The sequence below is a fragment of the Pseudochaenichthys georgianus genome, chromosome 23 (assembly GCF_902827115.2).
Source record: "Pseudochaenichthys georgianus chromosome 23, fPseGeo1.2, whole genome shotgun sequence".
Lineage (NCBI taxonomy): Eukaryota > Metazoa > Chordata > Actinopteri > Perciformes > Channichthyidae > Pseudochaenichthys > Pseudochaenichthys georgianus.
The window spans coordinates 4,049,999-4,069,343 of NC_047525.1; the positions used below are offsets into that span (position 1 = coordinate 4,049,999).

The 19,345-nt window shown below is 41.1% G+C and overlaps 1 protein-coding gene across 1 annotated transcript; it reads left to right on the top strand.

Annotated features, from left to right (window-relative positions):
* Positions 1-87: 87 nt before the first annotated feature.
* Positions 88-17,949, top strand: wdr45b (WD repeat domain 45B). The gene is made up of 10 exons (XM_034075034.2): positions 88-299; positions 1,285-1,359; positions 2,324-2,425; positions 3,062-3,149; positions 3,316-3,410; positions 3,507-3,697; positions 3,792-3,877; positions 8,974-9,075; positions 15,836-15,957; positions 17,016-17,949. The coding sequence occupies exons 1-10, from the start codon at positions 233-235 to the stop codon at positions 17,120-17,122; spliced, it is 1,035 nt and encodes a 344-aa protein (XP_033930925.1). The 5' UTR covers positions 88-232; the 3' UTR covers positions 17,123-17,949.
* Positions 17,950-19,345: the final 1,396 nt, after the last annotated feature.

The following is a 19,345-nucleotide window of genomic DNA, read 5'->3' on the forward strand; positions in this document are numbered from 1 at the left end:
TTATTGAAGTCAATTAACCATTTTAGGGTCAAATGTTTTTTCTAATATGTTAACGAAGTTTACTGAAACTCCCTTTCATGATGACTGCTGACAGCTCTCTCCAAGCAGGAACAAGCCTCAGTTGTTTTTCCACCGTAGGAATGGTAGCGATAGCAGGTTAGCTCTTCGGGCATCAGCTGTAGGATTAATTTACTTGTTAACGTTCCTTAGATTTCTGTTTTCCTGTTAGATAATGAATTTACTGCCATCTAATCCTCACGGGAATGGGCTCCTCTATGCTGGATTCAACCAGGATCATGGTAAGAAGCGGGGCTGTCACTTATTTTATTTCAACTGGAAATTGGAAGTGTCGTAGATGCTAAGCTAAAGTTGCTAAATTAAGCTTAGCATTATCTAACGACACATTTGAAATGTCTATGCTCGTGAGGTTACCGTTAATGCTGCTATATAGTGGTTACATTGTATCTCCAGAAACGGTAACTTGTATGTACGAAACGTTACCTTAGTGTTAGTTTTGCTGGCCAATTACGTCAGTTAGCCAGCTAACTTAGCTAGCTTTTTGGTTTTCAGCCAAATTAATCAGCTAACCATAATTCAGACATTAACACGTGCTCCCTCAATAAGAACAGTATGTTGAAAGTTAAAATTGTCAATGTAGCTAATTTTAACTTAAAAGCTAACGCGCCTGTTAAATATCACAATACAAGCAGAGCCCTGGTTACCACACCTAGCGCTGGTTAGCTAGCTAACAGGCTGTGCGGTTAGCTTCACAGTTATTACGGTGTGACTGGGCTAATTTTGTGTTTGCTTCTGCCAAGTCTTTTAAAAGAAGGATAGTTTCAGAAGTAAATGTTATGTCAACCCCGTCCATAGTTAAACTCAGAACTGTTTACATGTATATCTCCCACCATCACTACACATGTTGACAGGCCGTAAAGTAAACGTATTCGTTTATATACATGTAACATTAACATAATTTTAGTAATTGACTGTTGCCAACTAGTCTCTCCAGTTACGTTAGTGTGATATTATCAAGGCAAAGTGACCAAAGACCCAAGTAATCTCTCCAACATTTTACATCACTGTCATCATATGTCCAATAACGGTGTGCCAGTTTTACATGAACTGCACCAAAGTTAATGATTTGTTAATCATTGCTCCGTCAGCTCTTTTACCACTGTAATGCTGTCCTCATTCTGTGTGTTGTCATTACTGTTAAGGTTAAAATATATTTGAATAATGTTATCCTCAGTGTAGATGTCTCATCTCTTTTTGTGTTTGCAGGATGCTTTGCCTGCGGGATGGAGAACGGGTTCCGTGTGTACAACACAGATCCTCTTAAAGAGAAGGAGAAACAAGGTACCAGCTCTGCAGACTCAAACGTTTGTGTCTTTCGAACGTATTTCACATTGGTCACGTGTTTTGTTTGGGTGTGCACCCCTAACTGTTCATTGAGCAGTTTGTGTAGTTACAGCACATTGCTAATTAAGGCTTTTCTATAGTTCAGACTGATTGTAATCACTGGTGATGTGAGCTAGACGCTGCTCTCTCTCCTCTTCACAACTACACTTTCCGCGGCACACATACTTACAGCCAATCAGCTCTGAATTATGAGATGACGTTTTGGTGGGGTTGCCAGTACTTTGCCCCACTGGTGATAATTATTTTGCCGCACACACTGAATACAAAAATACTCGGAGCATGCGCAGTGTAGTTTTCACAGTACACATTCAGTTTGACAGCAGAGAGAGGGGCAGATCGGAGCTTGCCCCACATCGCTCAGCCTGGCTCAATAGGCACACTGTAGACACTAATTAGAAGAACGCAGACTAAAAGAGCAATGTACAGACAAATCAGACAACTAAACAGGATCTTAACATATATTTTATACATATTTTTGGAATTATTATTTTTATTATTTTCTGCTGACTGTAGGTGGGGCTGTGCCTGCCCCTAATGACGAGTCGCCACTGAATGTAACTGTCATGTAGGAATAATGTGCCGTAGACTGGCTGATGACTGCAGGAATATTCTTCAAACCAACCAACTCAGCTTGTGAACAATGTTGAAACACGGAGTGATAAAAGAGGAAGATTCTCCCCAACAGGACTCAAATGTGATTTAGCACATGGCATTCTCCAGTTTTTCCTAAAGCGGCAAATACTCAATGGACCAAATCTATTTATTAAATCATTTTTTCACTGACTTGATCCAGTTCTTTGAGCAGTCTTTACAGCCTGTTGAAGCAGTTCGCTCGACGTGTGCTGCACATAGCGGGGAGATATTTTAACTGATGTGCTCTCCCAATTACATTGACTTTCAGAGTTCCTGGAGGGGGGGGTCGGCCATGTGGAGATGCTGTTCAGGTGTAACTATTTAGCACTAGTGGGAGGAGGGAAGAAGCCAAAGTACCCAACCAACAAAGGTAGGTTTTGTCTTGTGATCTTTTTATACTGGACTTTATGCCGGTGTTGGTTCTGACAAATAATGGAATGTAGTTTCATTTGCAGGTAAAGTTAATTCCTACTTTACTTTTTCAAAGTCAGAGACATTTTCTCTTGCTTGCTCCTCTTGACTAAAACCTACATTGAACTTACAGGGGACATCATTATTAATTTGAATAATGAAATATTTTTCTGAATATACTTTTATTCCACCTCTGTCTGCTGTAAATGCATTACGAGAAAACTTGTGAATGTAGCTCTTCAGCCATCGGTGTTGATCTAATATATTCTAACGAGCCTGCATGGCTTGTTGAGTTTTTTTTCACATGTTCCCTTTTTAAGTTCATTTATAATTTGTTAATTAGGTAATCCAACAAATTGATGCTCTGCTGATTATCCAGGTTTAATTTAAATTAATTGTTAATTGAATTAATAATATGACAAGTAGTTATTATACAGCCAGTAAGTACTAAGACATGTGATCTAATGACACATCCTGCTAGGTAATGTCATCCTTACTGGTTTGATATCATTATCATACTTTGGCCAGTGTGATAATATATTCAATTGACCAACTAGCATACACTTTATTCATGGGATTTTCTTTGGTACTCTAGTGATGATCTGGGATGACCTGAAGAAGAAGACCGTAATTGAGATTGAGTTCTCAACAGAAGTGAAAGCAGTGAAGCTTCGGCGTGACAGGTAAAGCTGCTGGACCTGTCCACTGAAAGTCTTCTGTCATTGCTTTGGGGACATTTATTTCACCAACACCATGGCAGCATTAGTATTACACTTGTTATGCTGTTTGAGTGAAGTCTTCACATGAGTTAAACTGGCAGCTTGTGTGTTGGTTCTCCTCTGCTCTCAGGATCGTGGTGGTCCTGGACTCAATGATCAAAGTCTTCACTTTTACCCACAACCCCCATCAGCTGCATGTGTTCGAGACCTGCTATAATCCCAAAGGTGAGCCCACTGATTTAAGACGCTAACCATCCGGCTTTCCATTTAAAGAGTGTGTATAAATGTTGCGCGTACTATAACCAACCCATTCCCCCCCAGGTCTGTGTGTGCTGTGTCCCAACAGCAACAACTCCCTGCTGGCCTTCCCTGGCACTCACTCAGGCCACGTGCAGATAGTGGACCTGGCCAACACAGAGAAGCCCCCGGTGGACATCCCTGCCCACGAGGGGGCGCTGTGCTGCATTGCTCTAAATCTGCAGGGCACAAGGATAGCTACTGCATCAGAAAAAGTAAGCCAAGCTAGCGATAAGGGAATTTAAATGTTCAGTGTTTGTGCTTTTAGTGTTGTTGCTGCTTTGTGACAGATCCGTGTTGTCTCCTCAGGGGACTCTGATCAGGATCTTTGACACATCTGCAGGACAGCTCATACAGGAGCTGAGGCGTGGCTCTCAGGCAGCTAACATCTACTGGTGAGCATTGACCAATAATACTGTTCACATCTTCCCCTCAAAGCATGTTCTTACCCATTACTCTATTTGTGTAATGTGCAGGCATGAAAATCACTCACCTTTCGGCGAAATTCGCCCTTTTTAATCCAAAATAGGTCGTTTGTGATTCATGTAGATCTGCAATAAAAATATGTATTACATTGTCACTATCTGTCATTACATTGTCACTATCTGCTAACGTTAGCTTTAGCCTTCGTTTTCTAATAGTTTTTTTTTCATAGGCTATAAACGGAGGTGGTATAAGTATAGATCTTGTACTTGAGTAAAAGTAGAAGCACTCAGATCTTGTACTTGATTAAAAGCAGAAATACTCAGATCTTGTACTTGATTAAAAGTAGAAGTACTCAGGTATTGTACTTGAGTAAAAGTAGAAGTACCAGAGTGTAGGAAGGAATACTCTGTGAGTAAAAGTACTGCATTCAAAATGTTCCTCAAGTAAAAGTATTCTCATCAAAATATAGTGAAAGTAGCGACAGTAAAAGTAGTCGTTGTGCAGATTGGTCCATTTCAGAATAATATATATGATATGTTTTATAATGATTGATCATGAAAGTGTTCTCAAAGCTGGTAAAGGTGCAGCTAGTTTGAATGACTTTGTATACTCCAGGGTAGCTGGTGGATTTACTCCAGGTGGAACTAAAGTCTGATTAAACACTTGATTATATTTCACATCATTCATCCACATCTGTAAAGTAACTAAAGGTATTAATACATGTAGTGGAGTCAAAGTACACCATTTACCTCTGAACTGTAGAGGAGAAGAAGAAAAAAGTAGCAAAACATTGAAATACTTAAATAAAGTACAAGTATCTCAAAATTGTACCCAAGTATAGTACTTGAGTTTATGAATTTAGTTACTTTACACCAGATGCCATAAAGATAGAAAGACTAAGCCTTGCACAGAGGCATGACAATAGATTTTCAAAATGCTCAACAGTGCTGCCAAAATTATAAACTGACTGCTACACAATTAAAATAAATGCTTTTATATATTTCTATTAGATGTGACTCTTTAGCATTTCTGTTATTATTAACACTGCTGCTTTAGTTGTTCTGACTGCTAAAATCCTCTGTTATTCCTCATTTTAAAGCCGATATTCCGTGGGGTCGGGGGGCCTCGGGTCCTTGTCACCTTTTCCATACCTGATGAGTTTGCATCCCTGATAATACTTAGTAAGGAAGCCATAATATTTTTGACTCATGGCTGAAGTTAAGTTTCTCCAGCTCTCCCCAGGTTGGCAAAAAAATGCATCTCAAAATGCATCAGATTGATGCTTTAAAATATGGAATATTCAACATTTTCATCCGGGGGAGCATGCCCCCGGACCCCCCTAGAGGGATAATATACTTTTGTTTGTGGAGTTTTGTCAGGAAGTTATTTCCATATGTTTTGTTTTCAATGTAGTAGTTAGGGCTGCACGATTTCGGGCAAAAATCTAATTGTGATTTTTCTGACAAATATTGCGATTGCGATTCGAATTGCGATATTTGTTTTTAAGCGACCCAACGGAAGTTTATTGTAAAATGTGGCCATATCTCCGGCTAGGAAGGTCGTATCAACGTACTCCCGTCTCTAGCACCCCCGCAGCCCGAGCTACGAGTGAAAGAACTAAACTTACATGAAACTTCTGTTGGGTTGCTTTAAAGTCAAGCTTCAGTTTAAGATTCACCCTGTAATAGAAACATGTGATGGAGCATTACTAACCTGACCCAGATGCTTTGTTTCACCAAACCATCTAAAGCCCCATTGGAAGCCATTTGGAAAGGGCAGGCACTTTCAGAAGCACTTGGCAGGTGATTGGATCAATCTGTCTATCACCTTCTATCATGGGCTACTTCTGATTGATTAACAATGGCTGGTACATGTGGAGCACAGCACTATACGCAAATGCGCTTTGTGACACAAGTGACGGTACGCATTTCAGATTACGCACATAACCTGCGTACCAGTTATGTGCACCCCTGTACCAGAGCCATATTATTACTATTATATGGCTCTGCCCTGTACTACAGCAAAAGTATTCTGCGTCGGGACTTCCTGCAACAACACCACACCGTTATCAAAGATGTTCTATTAAGAAGACGATCACTACGTGACAAAAGTTTTCAAAACCGTGGCTACTGAAATCAATCTTACTAACTGCTGTCTGTGCAATTTACTCCGCGAGTTGGCAGACTCTATTTTGCTTACTTTAACATCATTTTTCATGGTAGGGCTAAGCCATTTCTTGGTATGGGTGTAGCCTACCACAGCCATACCCTGGCGCTGCCACTGGTGGCACGTATGGGGCGGGCCATTCTGCACATGCGTTAAATGCGTTAAATATTTTAACGCAATTAATTCAAAAAATTCATTACCGCCGTTAACGCGATAATTTTGACAGCACTAGTTATAAGACAAGGCAAACTGAGTTAAACTTATCTGAAAGTTGACATTAAGTTCAACTTAATGTCAAATCAATAACCTTTTATTATTTGTGCAAATTAATGTCTTTGTTTTTGTGAAAAATATCCTATTTTGATCATGAAATAAACAAAATTCCTGGTGGCAAAACATTTATTTCACATACTCTCTTCTTAGTTATTAACTAAAAATCAACAGATATGATCAGAAGTTGAACACAAAATAATCATTCACATGGCCCAGAACTATAAAAATGTGATTTTTTTTTTAAGAAGAAAAGAGAGAAAAGTAACCTACACTGAATATACAGTACAAATGTTTTCAATGTACACATGGTGGTATTCATGGTAGTGTCCCAGAAAGCTTTTTGCTTTCTATTCATTTTCTGAGTCACAGCTGCTGTCACTGCTCTCAAATGTGGCAGTGTGTATCATTCTGCATTTGGTTGCCAGTCCTTGGCAACGGCACCCTCTGTAGCATGGAACTGCCTTATTCTGACAGCCACATGAGATTGTCTTATTCATCGACACAGGCCAAGCTAGCTTTGTAGATGGTATCGGAACTGTCCAGAGACCATCCCAATTCTGTGCATGGGGGGATTTATGGCTTGGCGATGTGTGCGTTCTTTTCAGGTGCAGCAAAAATGCATTCTCTGTTGGGGGTCGTAGCTCTAGGAGCGTCGATTTGTTGTTCAGGAACTTGTATGCTCTCAGTTTGCCCAGATCAGAACCCTCAAAGTGATCAGCTTTGGATGTATATACAGTTATGGTGAGGTCTCGTGCCTGATTGAGGTCATCTGTTATGGCATCGGCGGGGTTCTCACCAAACTCTTCAAGTGCAGGTATGTCCAGACTCATGCTGCTCTTGAACCATGCCCTCTTGCCAGTGAAATATGGATAACTAGTGGTATCTCTACCACTCAGACTGTGGATGAAGGGCATAGCCCAACACTGTGAAGATCCCAGTGCCACAACCATTTCATGTATGGGCAGGTATATACATTCTGGCCTGTTCTCACCCACAGCTCTGTCAGATCACTGAGGTGCGTAGCACCATAGTACAGCCATGTGGTAATGATGGTGGTGTCATTGGCACACGGCAACTCTGTCAACTCCCTCATTCTGGACACTGTAGAGAGTGTGGAGGAAGATCCTAGTGTCAGCCTCATGCTGTGTTGATTCAAGAGCAGGAACATCCATAACAGACCATGCCGTGAGCACCACACTCTTCGTCTCTTCTTTGAATCCACCACCCAGGTAGAGATGAGTGGGGCCAAGACCAGGTTCCAGTTGTTCATCCGCACACCACTTATCACAAAGGAAGCTCAGCAGGTTTGCTTTGTTAGCAGACACTGCAAAAAACTTCTTTGGATCCAGAGCTGTGTACTGCTCACTGACTTCATACACTTTCGCTGGTTTGGATCTGGCATATCTCTGTTCCTGCTCAGCTGACTTGAGGCTGGTTGTACTGTATCTGTCACAACAGAAGTGTATGATATCAGTGCCAGGAGGCACATCATTCAGCAGCAGGTGCCTGTATCGCTCAGTGATCACTCCAAATCCTTCTCCTCTGTGGAAAGACCAGTGTCGTATGGAATACAACACTAATTGTTGCTTACAGTAACAGTGCTGGCTAGCTAGCTAGCTAGCTAGCTTAAAATCCTCTCACTTGCTGGAAAATCTGTAAACATTGAATCAATTCAACTTAGCATCGGCAGCAAACCTTGTGTATATTAATGTAAACCCTTCAATATGTTATATAGAAATAATCTTTTAAGTATATTTACCCATTTTGAACACGGCAAACAATCCAGAGGACCACAAGTGCATTGCTTGAAATGGGTTTCGCTTTGGAGAGACAAAAAAGGCACAACGCCATCTAGTGGCCTTATTGAGAACAGGCTTAACCAAGGCATCACCTGAAAGCTTATTTTCTGCTCTTTCAATAGGTTGGCTCAGTTTGTCTTTACTATGAACTGTCACAGAGATATTCAATCAGAAAGAGAATGATGGCATCTGATCGAGCCAGAATATTTGACTTTTTTTCATATAGGGGTTGCATTGTTTGGACCCTCACTGTAGCTTTCCAGTAGCTAGTTGACCGGGTTGTCCACCCAGGTTGTGATCCTTGAAGGTCCTAGATATCATTTCTGGTGGACAACCTTTTACAACATTCCATGTCTGTAAAATGACTTTGCCCCCTGGGTACTACTGATTGGTGTGGATGACTGACACACAAGAAGAAAAAAGAAAAAAATTGTAACATTTTTTTTTTAAAAATCGCAGGCTTTGCGATTTGATAATCGCATCATTTCAAATCGCGATTTCGATTTAAAATCGATTAATCGTTCAGCCCTAACCTCTGGTAGTTAGTAAACAGTTGAATGCATGTGTGATTGGCCGTACTGCAGAGTGCTGCAGTCAGCAGGGCGGGGGTCACATGAGCTAGCCAGCTGCCCTCAACAGGAAGTTACTATGTTTTAAACCATGTTGACTCACTCAGAATGGACGTTGATGATAATACCAGACTTCCCCTATAGTAATTCTGTAGGTCAGGCTTTTATAACAGGTGAGCGGTGTCACCTTCATGTTTTCTCATGTGTTGATAATCAGGTTCATAATCTCATTATTTCCTTCTGCTCTGTCATTTTTAGCATTAATTTCAACCAGGATGCGTCTCTGATCTGTGTGTCCAGTGACCACGGCACCGTGCACATCTTTGCTGCAGAGGACCCCAAAAGGAACAAACAGTCCAGGTCAGTCTTTGCTGAAATGTTTTCTGAGTGAACCGCCTACAGTGTCGTAATGAATCCATCACTTCAGATGGGTTACGAATAATACAAAGGTTGTTATCAAAAAAGTAGTCAAATTCAACTTTATTGTCAATCTTTCAGTTTGTGTGTACAGACAGAGAGATCGAAATACTGTTTTCCACAATCCCAAATACAATAACATAGATATATAAAAATATATACAGTTTTTATGATATGGTGCAAAATGCGAGAGCGTGTAAAACCTGATGTGAGCACTTTCAGAAACAAAATCTGAGCTTGTGTGCATACATTTACACTTGTATAAAATATCCACGTATCTGTGAACCAAATTTGAAGTCACAGAAAGAAAAAAAAGTTTTGTAGCTTGTCGAAAGAAAATGAATTTTTTGCAAAAAAAAAATTTTTTTTAAATATATTTTCCATTACAACTGCAACTTGGTTATTACAACCTCTCAAATCAGTCATTACAACGTCACAAATAAGCTCTGTGGCAGTATAAATCGACAAATCTGCGGCTTTGACTTTTGCTACACTTCTTGCGATGAATGTGTCGCTAAAGTAATTTTCATATATACATACGTATGTATCAGGGTTTCCGCTAGGATTTTTTCTCGCCGGTCATATGTCCGGACAGAATTAATTTTACCGGACAAATTTGAGCGGGTCTTCGACGTTCCGCAGGCTGTTGTCCGCACGTCGACGTGTCTAGGTGTCTCGAGGACTCGGCCGTTGGCAAACGTGGGAAGATTCAGGCCGATCGGACAATATCTTTGAGTTACAGCAGTAACACAAACGTTGTGTTTGATGGCGAGTGATCTGTCGCCATGGCAACGGCATTTGAAGACACCCCATGATATGCTTAGTTGTGTTGAGGGCTGCATCGTTATCAAACCTGTGAAGTTTTGTGCCGTTTGGAGCATGTTAACTGGAATTATGAGAAAACCGTGTTTCACGGCGACCATTTTGTTACCATAGCAACGACATTTGACGAAATCTCAAAACTGACACATAGATGTCTCGAGGGCTTGACGGTTAGCACACATGTGACATTTGAAGACTTTTTTACCATTTACACAGGAGTTATAGCAATATCGTGCTTAACAGCGAAGAATGCGTTGCCATGGCAACAGCTTTTGAGGAAAACTCACTATTGTCATATTGAGGGGTTCAGGGCCAGACCATTTACTGTCATCTGAAGTCTGGTGGCGTTTAAACCATTTTCATAGGAGTAACAGCGACACCGTGTTTCATGGCGAGGGATCTGTTGCCATGGCAATGGCATATGATGACATCCCATAATTGGCGTAGAGCTGATGAGGGCCGGACCATTAATGATAGTCTGAAGTCTGGTGCTGTTTGGACGATTTTCCATTGAATTACTACAACATCATGTTTGACGGCGAGGGATGCGTTGCCATGGCAACACCAACTGATGACATCCCATAATTGGCGTAGAGCTGTTGAGGGCCAGACCATTAGTCATCATCTGAAGTCTGGTGCAGTTTGGATGATTTTCCATTTAATTAGGACAACACCGTGTTTCATGGCGAGGGACGCGTTGCCATGGAAACGACATATGATGACATCCCATAATTGGCGTAGAGCTGATGAGGGCCGGACCATTAATGATAGTCTGAAGTCTGGTGCCGTTTGGACGATTTTCCATTGACTTACAACAACATCGGATTTTTTGGCGAGGGATGAGTTGCCATGGCAGATTTTAGATTTCACGTAGAGCTGTTGAGGCATGGACCGGTGATATAAAAGTGAAGATTGGGGGACGATGGGACCGTGTCCATTGGATTTACAGCGACACCGTTGTTTATGGCGAAGGATCCGTCGCCATGGTAACGCCAAATTAAGTAACATCAGATTTGACCTAGAGCTGTTCAGGGCTGTAGTGTTAACCATCATGTGAAGTTTGGTGGCGTTCTGAGTATGTCAGTTTGAGTTATGACATCATCGTGTTCCATGGCGAGGGACCGCCTAGCATCGAGCGAACGCGAAATTTGGCGACAAATAACGGCTACGCCGTGCGAAAGAAAAAAACTTCCGTGATAACTTTAGATTGCCCATGTCTCGTGAAGCTACCCGACGAATTTCGAGCCGTACGGATAAAGTCCCTAGGAGGAGATAGATTTCGTACGGAGGACGAAAAACACGCTAAATCGCGTTTTTCCGACACAACATTCAAAATGGCCGACTTCCTGTACGTTATTTTATACCCCTCCAAGAGGCTTTTTGGTTCGTTTCCGTACCCTAGATATGCGTAGCGAGTTTCGTTCGTTTACGTGAAAGTTAAAGTAGGGGGATTTAACGTTAAAAACGGAAGTGGGCGTGGCCTACGCAATTTTTGACGCAAAGTTCCGGAACCAATTACACATCGCAATTTTGTCAACTTTTGACGCGGGTGCAACATTTGGTGAGTTTTCACATATGTTGCGGGGCTCAAAAGTGCGTTACAAGAGTTCAAATAATAATCATAACAAATAATCGGTCCAATCTCAATCATGTGCGATTTAACATGGAGGTGGGTGAGCCCACCTCACTGTAGGCCGTTGGGCTACCTACTGGCATGATTTGGGCCACCTTTAATGGGCTTTTGCCCCTTTTTCCCCCTGTTTTTAGTGGGTTTTGCATGGTTGATTAACTAAGTTGATTGGAACGATATCAATTATGCGAGTTGCAGTCTGGGCTCACGCGGCCTATCAGCCGTCATTATTTCCGAACATTTTCTGTGCTTTTGCCGGTCGTTTTCCCTGTTTTTGGGTGTTTTTCGCAGGTTTATACCTATTATTTCAATAGGGTCTTCGCCGACCTAGGTCTCAGACCCTAATAAGAGTTGTGTAGAGTGCAGAGTTTCCGTTAGCAGGTAATCACCGGACTCTGACCGGATATGCTGATGTTTTAAACTCAGTTAATGGGAGTCATTTTTATATTGCTTCAGTTTATAATCGTAACAGATCGAAAAATTCAGATTCATTTTTCAATAAATGATTCCACAAACAACAAACAACATAATGATTACATTCAAACAAACTACTTGTAGTAGATGAAGTACATTATTCAAAAGTTTACATCAACTTTGAATAATAACACGGGAGAAACGGATCCTCCCTCTCTCTCCTGACAGCACGTCAGTTTCTCATGCAGCTCGCTAAACAGTGGGCGGAGCTTCAGGTGTCTCAGTCTGACTCAGCAGCTGATCTCTGATCTCTCTCTCTCTCGGGTCCGGTTACACTTCACTCGCGTTTATGTCCATATCGATCAGATCCAGCTCTCCTGATCGGCCTTTATAGAGAGCACCGATCAAACTATTGAGAGTGAATATCGGCCGATAAAGACTTGCTGCCGATCGATCGGAGCATCCCTAATTATTACCAGACATTTTGACCGGCAGGTTTTGAATTTACCGGTTTTGAATACATTTTACCAGCTAAAAACCGGTAATTACCGGCTAACGGGAACCCTGGTATGTGTATATATATATATATATATATATTAGGGCTGAACGATATACGTACATGGTCATGGCGATAACCGTGGTATGCGCATGCGCGGTATTCACACCGCAGGGACGTGCGGTTTTATTCATTTAAAAATAAATAAATGCTAACGCACTTTAGCACAGAATTCTAAATAAAGATACCCTTATTACTTATCGAAACTGCACATACAATATATACGATTAAAGCTGAGACTCCACAGATTATTTAAGTATAGTATCTAAGCGATCCGATCTCGCAACAGGGGAAGCAAACACAGACATCACAACACGTACCTTTTACGGGAGATCGTCTCACCGTAGCTGTCAATCTGATCAAAAGACGTGTTCAATGGCATTAAAACGAGAAAAAACGCGGCTGAATCGGTTGATCCATAGGTTGATAATGTATCTGTGGCTTTGAAGCAATTGTTTATAATCCATAATTCTATTTTTATGTAAAAATCGGAGCACAACAGTTAGCTGCTAATGGTAGCCACCAGAGTGTATGCAGCTTCCGGTTTTGGCTACGCGTCACTCTCACTCCTTATTTGGTAATGTGTGTGTGTTAGACTCATAGGTTAGACTGCGCTGGACTGCCGCATAGCCAAGACCGGAAGCAGCAGCCACTCTGGTGGCTACCATTAGCAGCTAACTTTTGCTCTGCGATATTTACATAAAAATGGAATTATGGATTATAAATTAAATCATTTTTTTATATAGAGACGTTAAAAACCTATGGATTAACCGATTCAGCCGCGTTTTTTCTTTCTCGTTTTAATGCCATTGAACACGTCTTTTGATCAGATTGACAGCTACGGTGAGACATCTCCCCTAGAAGCTACGTAAAGGTACGTGTTGTGATGTCTGTGTTTGCTTCCCCTGTCCGAGTTCAGATCACTCAGTGATGATACTATATACCTAAATAATCTGTGGAACCTCAGCTTTAATCGGATATCTTGTAAGTGCAGCTACGATAAGTAATAAGGGTACTTTTATCTTGAGTTCTGTGCCAAAGTGCGTTAGCATTTTTCGCTCAGGGGTCATTTAGATGCTTCTTATGAGACTTGTGTTTTGTTTTGGTAAAAATGGTTTGTATCGTCAGTTAGCTGAGATTATTTCCGTTAATCTGGTATAACACATTAATAGGTTCTTAAATATTACGATCCCCTGAGACACTGTCGTGTGTACCCGCCGGGACTTTGGGGTTTAACAGGTTAAAAAAAACGCAATATATACCGCAGGGGGGGGGGGGGAAATCGCGATGTCAGTTTTTTTCAATACCGTGCAGCCCTAATATATATATATTAGGGTTTCCGCTAGGATTTTTTCTCGACGGTCAAATGTCCGGGCAGATTTTATTTTACCGGACAAATGTGAAACTTACCGGTCATATTTCAATAATAATAATAATAGTTGTGTAGCAGAGTTTCCGTTAGCAGGTAAATTACCGGACTATGAGCAGATATGCTGATGTTTAAAACTCAGTTCACGGGGCTCATTTTTATATTGCTTCAGTTTATAATCGTAACAGATCGAAAACAATTCAGATTAATTTTTCAATAAATGATTCCACAAACAACAAACAACATAATTATTACATTCAAACAAACTACTTGTAGTAGATAACGTACATTATTCAGAAGTTTACATCAACTTTGAATAATAACACGGGAGAAACGGATCCTCTCTTTTCCCCTCTCTCTCTCTCTCCTGACAGCACGTCAGTTTCTCATGCAGCTCCTGCAGCCCGCTAAACAGAGGGCGGGGCTTCAGGTGATTATGCAGAGCTGCGTGTCTCAGTCAGACTCAGCAGCTGATCTGATCTCTCTCTCGCGTCCGGTTACACTTCACTCGCGTGTATGTCCATATCGATCAGATCCAGCTCCCCTGTTCGGCCTTTATAGAGAGTACCGATCAAACTATTAAGAGTGAATATCGGCCGATAATGACCGGCGGCCGATCGATCGGAGCCTCCCTAATTATTACCAGACATTTTGACCGTCAGGTTTTGAATTTACCGGTTTTTTATAAATTTTACCAGCTAAAAACCGGTAATTACCGGCTAACGGAAACCCTGATATATATATATATATATATATATATATATATATATATATATATTAGGGCTGTCAAACGATTACATTTTTTAATCAGATTAATCGCAGCTTAAAAATTCATTAATCATGATTAATCACCATTCGAACTATGTCCAAAATATGCCATTTCTTTATGTATATTGTTGTGGGAATGGAAAGATAAATGAAAGAAGGCGGATATATCCATTTAACATACAGTATCTATGTTTATTATAAAAAATGTCTGCGTGTCAAAATGAAAGACAACCCACACACCTATCGATCATCAAACCGTGGGGTCTTAATTCATTGCGTGTTGATTTCTATCAACGGGGGAGTACTTCAGGAAAGTCGACAGAGGGGGGGGGGCTAGTGGAGTACTTCGTGACCACAGAGTGTGAACGTTGTGATCAGCTGTTTTAGCGCAGTTCTCCAGTGAAGGGGGGGGAGTCTCCCTCCGCAGCCGGTTGGCGTAGTTTTGGCACAATTCCGTTGTACAGACCGACGTTAACAGCAGCCCTGTTTATGCACACGGATACCGACTCTGTCGTCCGGTGATCTAACCGCCTTCTGGAAAAGCTTCACAAGTACGTCGGTACGCAAATGCGCTTTGTGACACGGTACGCATTTCAGATTACGCACATAACCTGCGTACCAGTTATGTGCACCCCTGACCTACAGCAAAAGTATTCTCCGTCGGGACTTCCTGCAACAACACCACGCCGTTATCAAAGATGTTCTATTGAGAAGACGATCACTACGTGACAAAAGTTTTCAAAACCGTGGCTACGGAAATCAATCTTACTAACTGGTGTCTGTGCAATTTACTCCGCGAGTTGGCAGACTTTATTTTGCTTACTTTAACATCATTTTTCATGGTGGGGATAAGCCATTTCTTGGTATGGGTGTAGCCTACCCCAGCCATACCCTGGCGCTGCCACTGGTGGCACGTATGGGGCGGGCCATTCTGCACATGCGTTAAATATTTTAACGCAATTAATAAAAATAATTAATTACCGCCGTTAACGCGATAATTTTGACAGCACTAATATATATATATATATATATATATATAAATTACAACAATCCTACATATACAAAATAACAGTCACTTCAATAACTTAGAGGATTTTGTCTGCGAACTTGTGTCCGGATTAATTGTGTGTCCTTCTCTCTGCAGTTTGGCCTCAGCCAGCTTTCTTCCCAAATACTTCAGCTCCAAGTGGAGCTTCTCCAAGTTCCAGGTGCCCTCAGGCTCCCCCTGTGTGTGTGCTTTTGGAACAGAGCCCAACGCTGTAATGGGTAAGTTCCCTCACACTCTGTGGGTGTCATTATGAGGAGAACTACTGCTGACATCACATTTCTGTACCATGAATTGTGTTTTATTTTGAGAGTTTAAGCCGTCCTTTAAAATCAAAGTAACATCACTAAAAAGAAGTAAGACAGGTCAAGGAAAAAAATCACATAGGCTGTAAACAAACCATGTTATCACGTGGTGTAAGAATGAGAATAAATAAGATAAAACCAGGGAATGAGTCAGCATTTTAGCACTTTGGTTTCCTCGTCTCAAAGTCAATGGATTTTGGAACATATTTTTGGCTAGATTTTCCCTTTTCTACTAAGACGTAAAATAAGTCAGTAAATACCCCACTGGTGAATGTCTGAAGCTTCTATGTGTCATAAAAACACACATACTTTGCTTGTATCCTATCATTAGCTTTTTACTTCTGGTGATTGCATTTACGCTTTAAAAATCATAAAGGGCTGTTAATATGTGAAGATTATCCAAAATGTGTAAGTATCATAAAAATGTCTTTGCCACTGATCTTACTTTCTGCAATATTCCAAAATCATGAAATAATCCCATTGCTTTTACTCGAGGGAGCCCTTGTGATGCTACCATCCGGGTCGTCCTGCTATACATTATCACTGCAGCACTGTTAACATGGGAAACTAAGAGAACCAGTCACATGATTATCACATGTATTGCTTTTGTTCAGCCTAACAGCATTCTGTACAGCTGTGTCAATATCACTCACATGTTTTACATATCAGGACGGGAACCTGCCTTGCCATGTGGGAATATGCCATCAATGGGCACTACATTAACGTACAAAATCCAACCCTATATAATAATCCATATCATGTGACTGAAGTGTATTCTGGTGAGGGGAAACTTAGTTGTTTCTGTTCTGGCAGTGAAGTAGCATCAGGACTCATTCAAGGTATCTCCTCCAGAGTCCAACAGTCCAAAAAGCTGTGTACTGTACTTCGCTCTTTGTGTCCCTTTAGTACTCTAATAAACCCTCCTCTTGCTGACTGAGTGTATTCTGCTCTCGCTTCTCTCTTCCACTCTGCAGCCATTTGTGCTGACGGCAGCTACTACAAGTTCCTGTTCAACCAGAAAGGGGAGTGTTCTAGAGACGTGTACGCCCAGTTCCTGGAGATGACCGATGAGAAAATATGACTTTTGACCCCTCTGGAGACTTGCTGCATCACAGGCGGATTCTATTTTTTCTGTACTTATTTTGGAGGGAAGGTCCCATGATGCACTTATCTTTACAGACTCTGTTAAAGAGCATCCGTTGAAGAGAGGAACAAAGACTGGGGAAGCTGATCAGATGGATGAAGACTTTTGTTTTTCTCAGACTCCTGAAGTTTGTCTCTGGACAGGGGACACAGAGGGTTGTCTCTGGACAGAGGGACACAGAGGGTTGTCTCGGATGCAGACTTGACTCCCAAACCAAACACTAAAGAAGAGTGAAAGGTATTTTTTGAATATAAAACATGCAGCTTTTTAAGACGTCTTCCGAGGAATTTCCAAAGGATGGTTATTCTTAAGATATGATGACTCTGGTAGTTCCATGGATTGACAATATTGAGATTCTTTTTCAATGTACCACCTAACCTAACTATAGGGAGTGCCTCAGACTGGAGAGAAGCTGTATGTGTGCACATATTGTCTTTGTCATCTATACTTGTGTGTGTTTGTGTATATACCAATGTACCACATTAGGTGTTCACATCTGAATCAGAATGCAGTTGCATCGGAACACACTGATTCTGGATTGTAAGTGTCACCTTAGTATTAATAGATTTTCTTAAATTCACTGTATAAACACAAAGCACCAGACTGAAATTCTAACTCAATAGAACTGTACAGAATAGAAGCAAAAACATTTTGTTTCCGTCGTCCTTTTTTTCATTCATTTTGCAATGTGTTCCTCAAATGCTTTTTGTGAAGAGCTTGTGACAGGATGTGATCCGGAAGATTAAAAAATAGTTTGACATTTATTACCTAATGCAATAATGTGCTTTCTTATTGAGAGATGAAGATATTGGTGTAGATCTTAACTCACTGTGTTAGAAAAGCAAATAACATGCATTTGCAAACAATGTCAAACTATTTCTAAGCACATTTCCTGAACCATTGAACCATTTCTTTTAGCGTTCGCTGTTCCAAGCTGAAGAGGCCAAACAGACTCTCGATCAAAAAAAAAAACGTATGAGACTCTAACCTGATCAGCTATAAAATATAGACTCTGGTTAAAGACGGCACATCTTGTGTAATATTCATACGTTATAATGAAGTCAGAAGTCTGTGTTGGCCGGTCACAGTTGGAGTCCTGAGGCCTGTACTACGAAGCCGGATTTTCGCTTAGCAAGCTAACTTCAGTGAAAACTCTGGGTTTCCGGTCCTACGAAGCTGGTTCACTTCTTAGCGGGCTAGATCTCCATGGTAACTTATACTGAACGGCTAACCAGGGGCCTATACTACGAATCAAGATTTTCGTTTAGCAAGCTAACTTCTGGGGTTTCCGGTCCTACGAAGCTGGTTCACTTTTTAGCCGGCTAGATAACTTATTCTGCGCCGGAGCAGGATAGCTTCTAGGATAAGAGATCAACTGTGCGGAGTTCTTCTTCTTCTTTGCTTTAATGGCGAATCGCTTCCACTTGGAGCATATCACCACTATACTGTTGATTTATTTAATGTATAAAATGCCCATGTGGAACATTCGACCAATCGCAAACATGGAGAAGCATACTGCAGCGCAGCGTCATACTTCCTGAATGAAAAAACTATAATATTAGACAAATATGAAGAAGTTAAACTTTAAACATCCATGACTTAAACACTTTATCCAGGATCAAAGCCACAGAGCTGCACCTGCAAGGTGAACACAGCTGGGAACAGAACACGTGTTTGAATGCGTTCATTAACAGGTTTATGATATCACTGCCCCGTCTAAGACACCATCTGACTTTAATTACATTTGACTCCAGTGTTTCGTCAACTTAATGTGTTGCTTAAAATAATACTTCTGCATCCAGTCTGTGACACTGTGAGTGTTGCACGGCCAGATACGGCTCAGCTGACTCAGATAAGAAAATATATGATCATTATGATGTGATATGAATGATAATGGGACACATCGACGTCTGCACTCAGTGCCGCGGACTGTAGGCTACGTAATGTTACTCTGATCCGGTTACTTATGTTGTGGCAGATATTTAAGTAAGCTTTCTTCACGCTAATGTTATAATAGTCAGATTGCTCTGAAGATGGGAGGGGATGTTCTATTCATTTTCACGTTCACACAGTCTGTGATATGAACTGCAACGGCAGTTTAAACTATTTCCTTTATCCTGTAATATGACTTGATCGCTTTAAACTCTGCACACTGTTGTT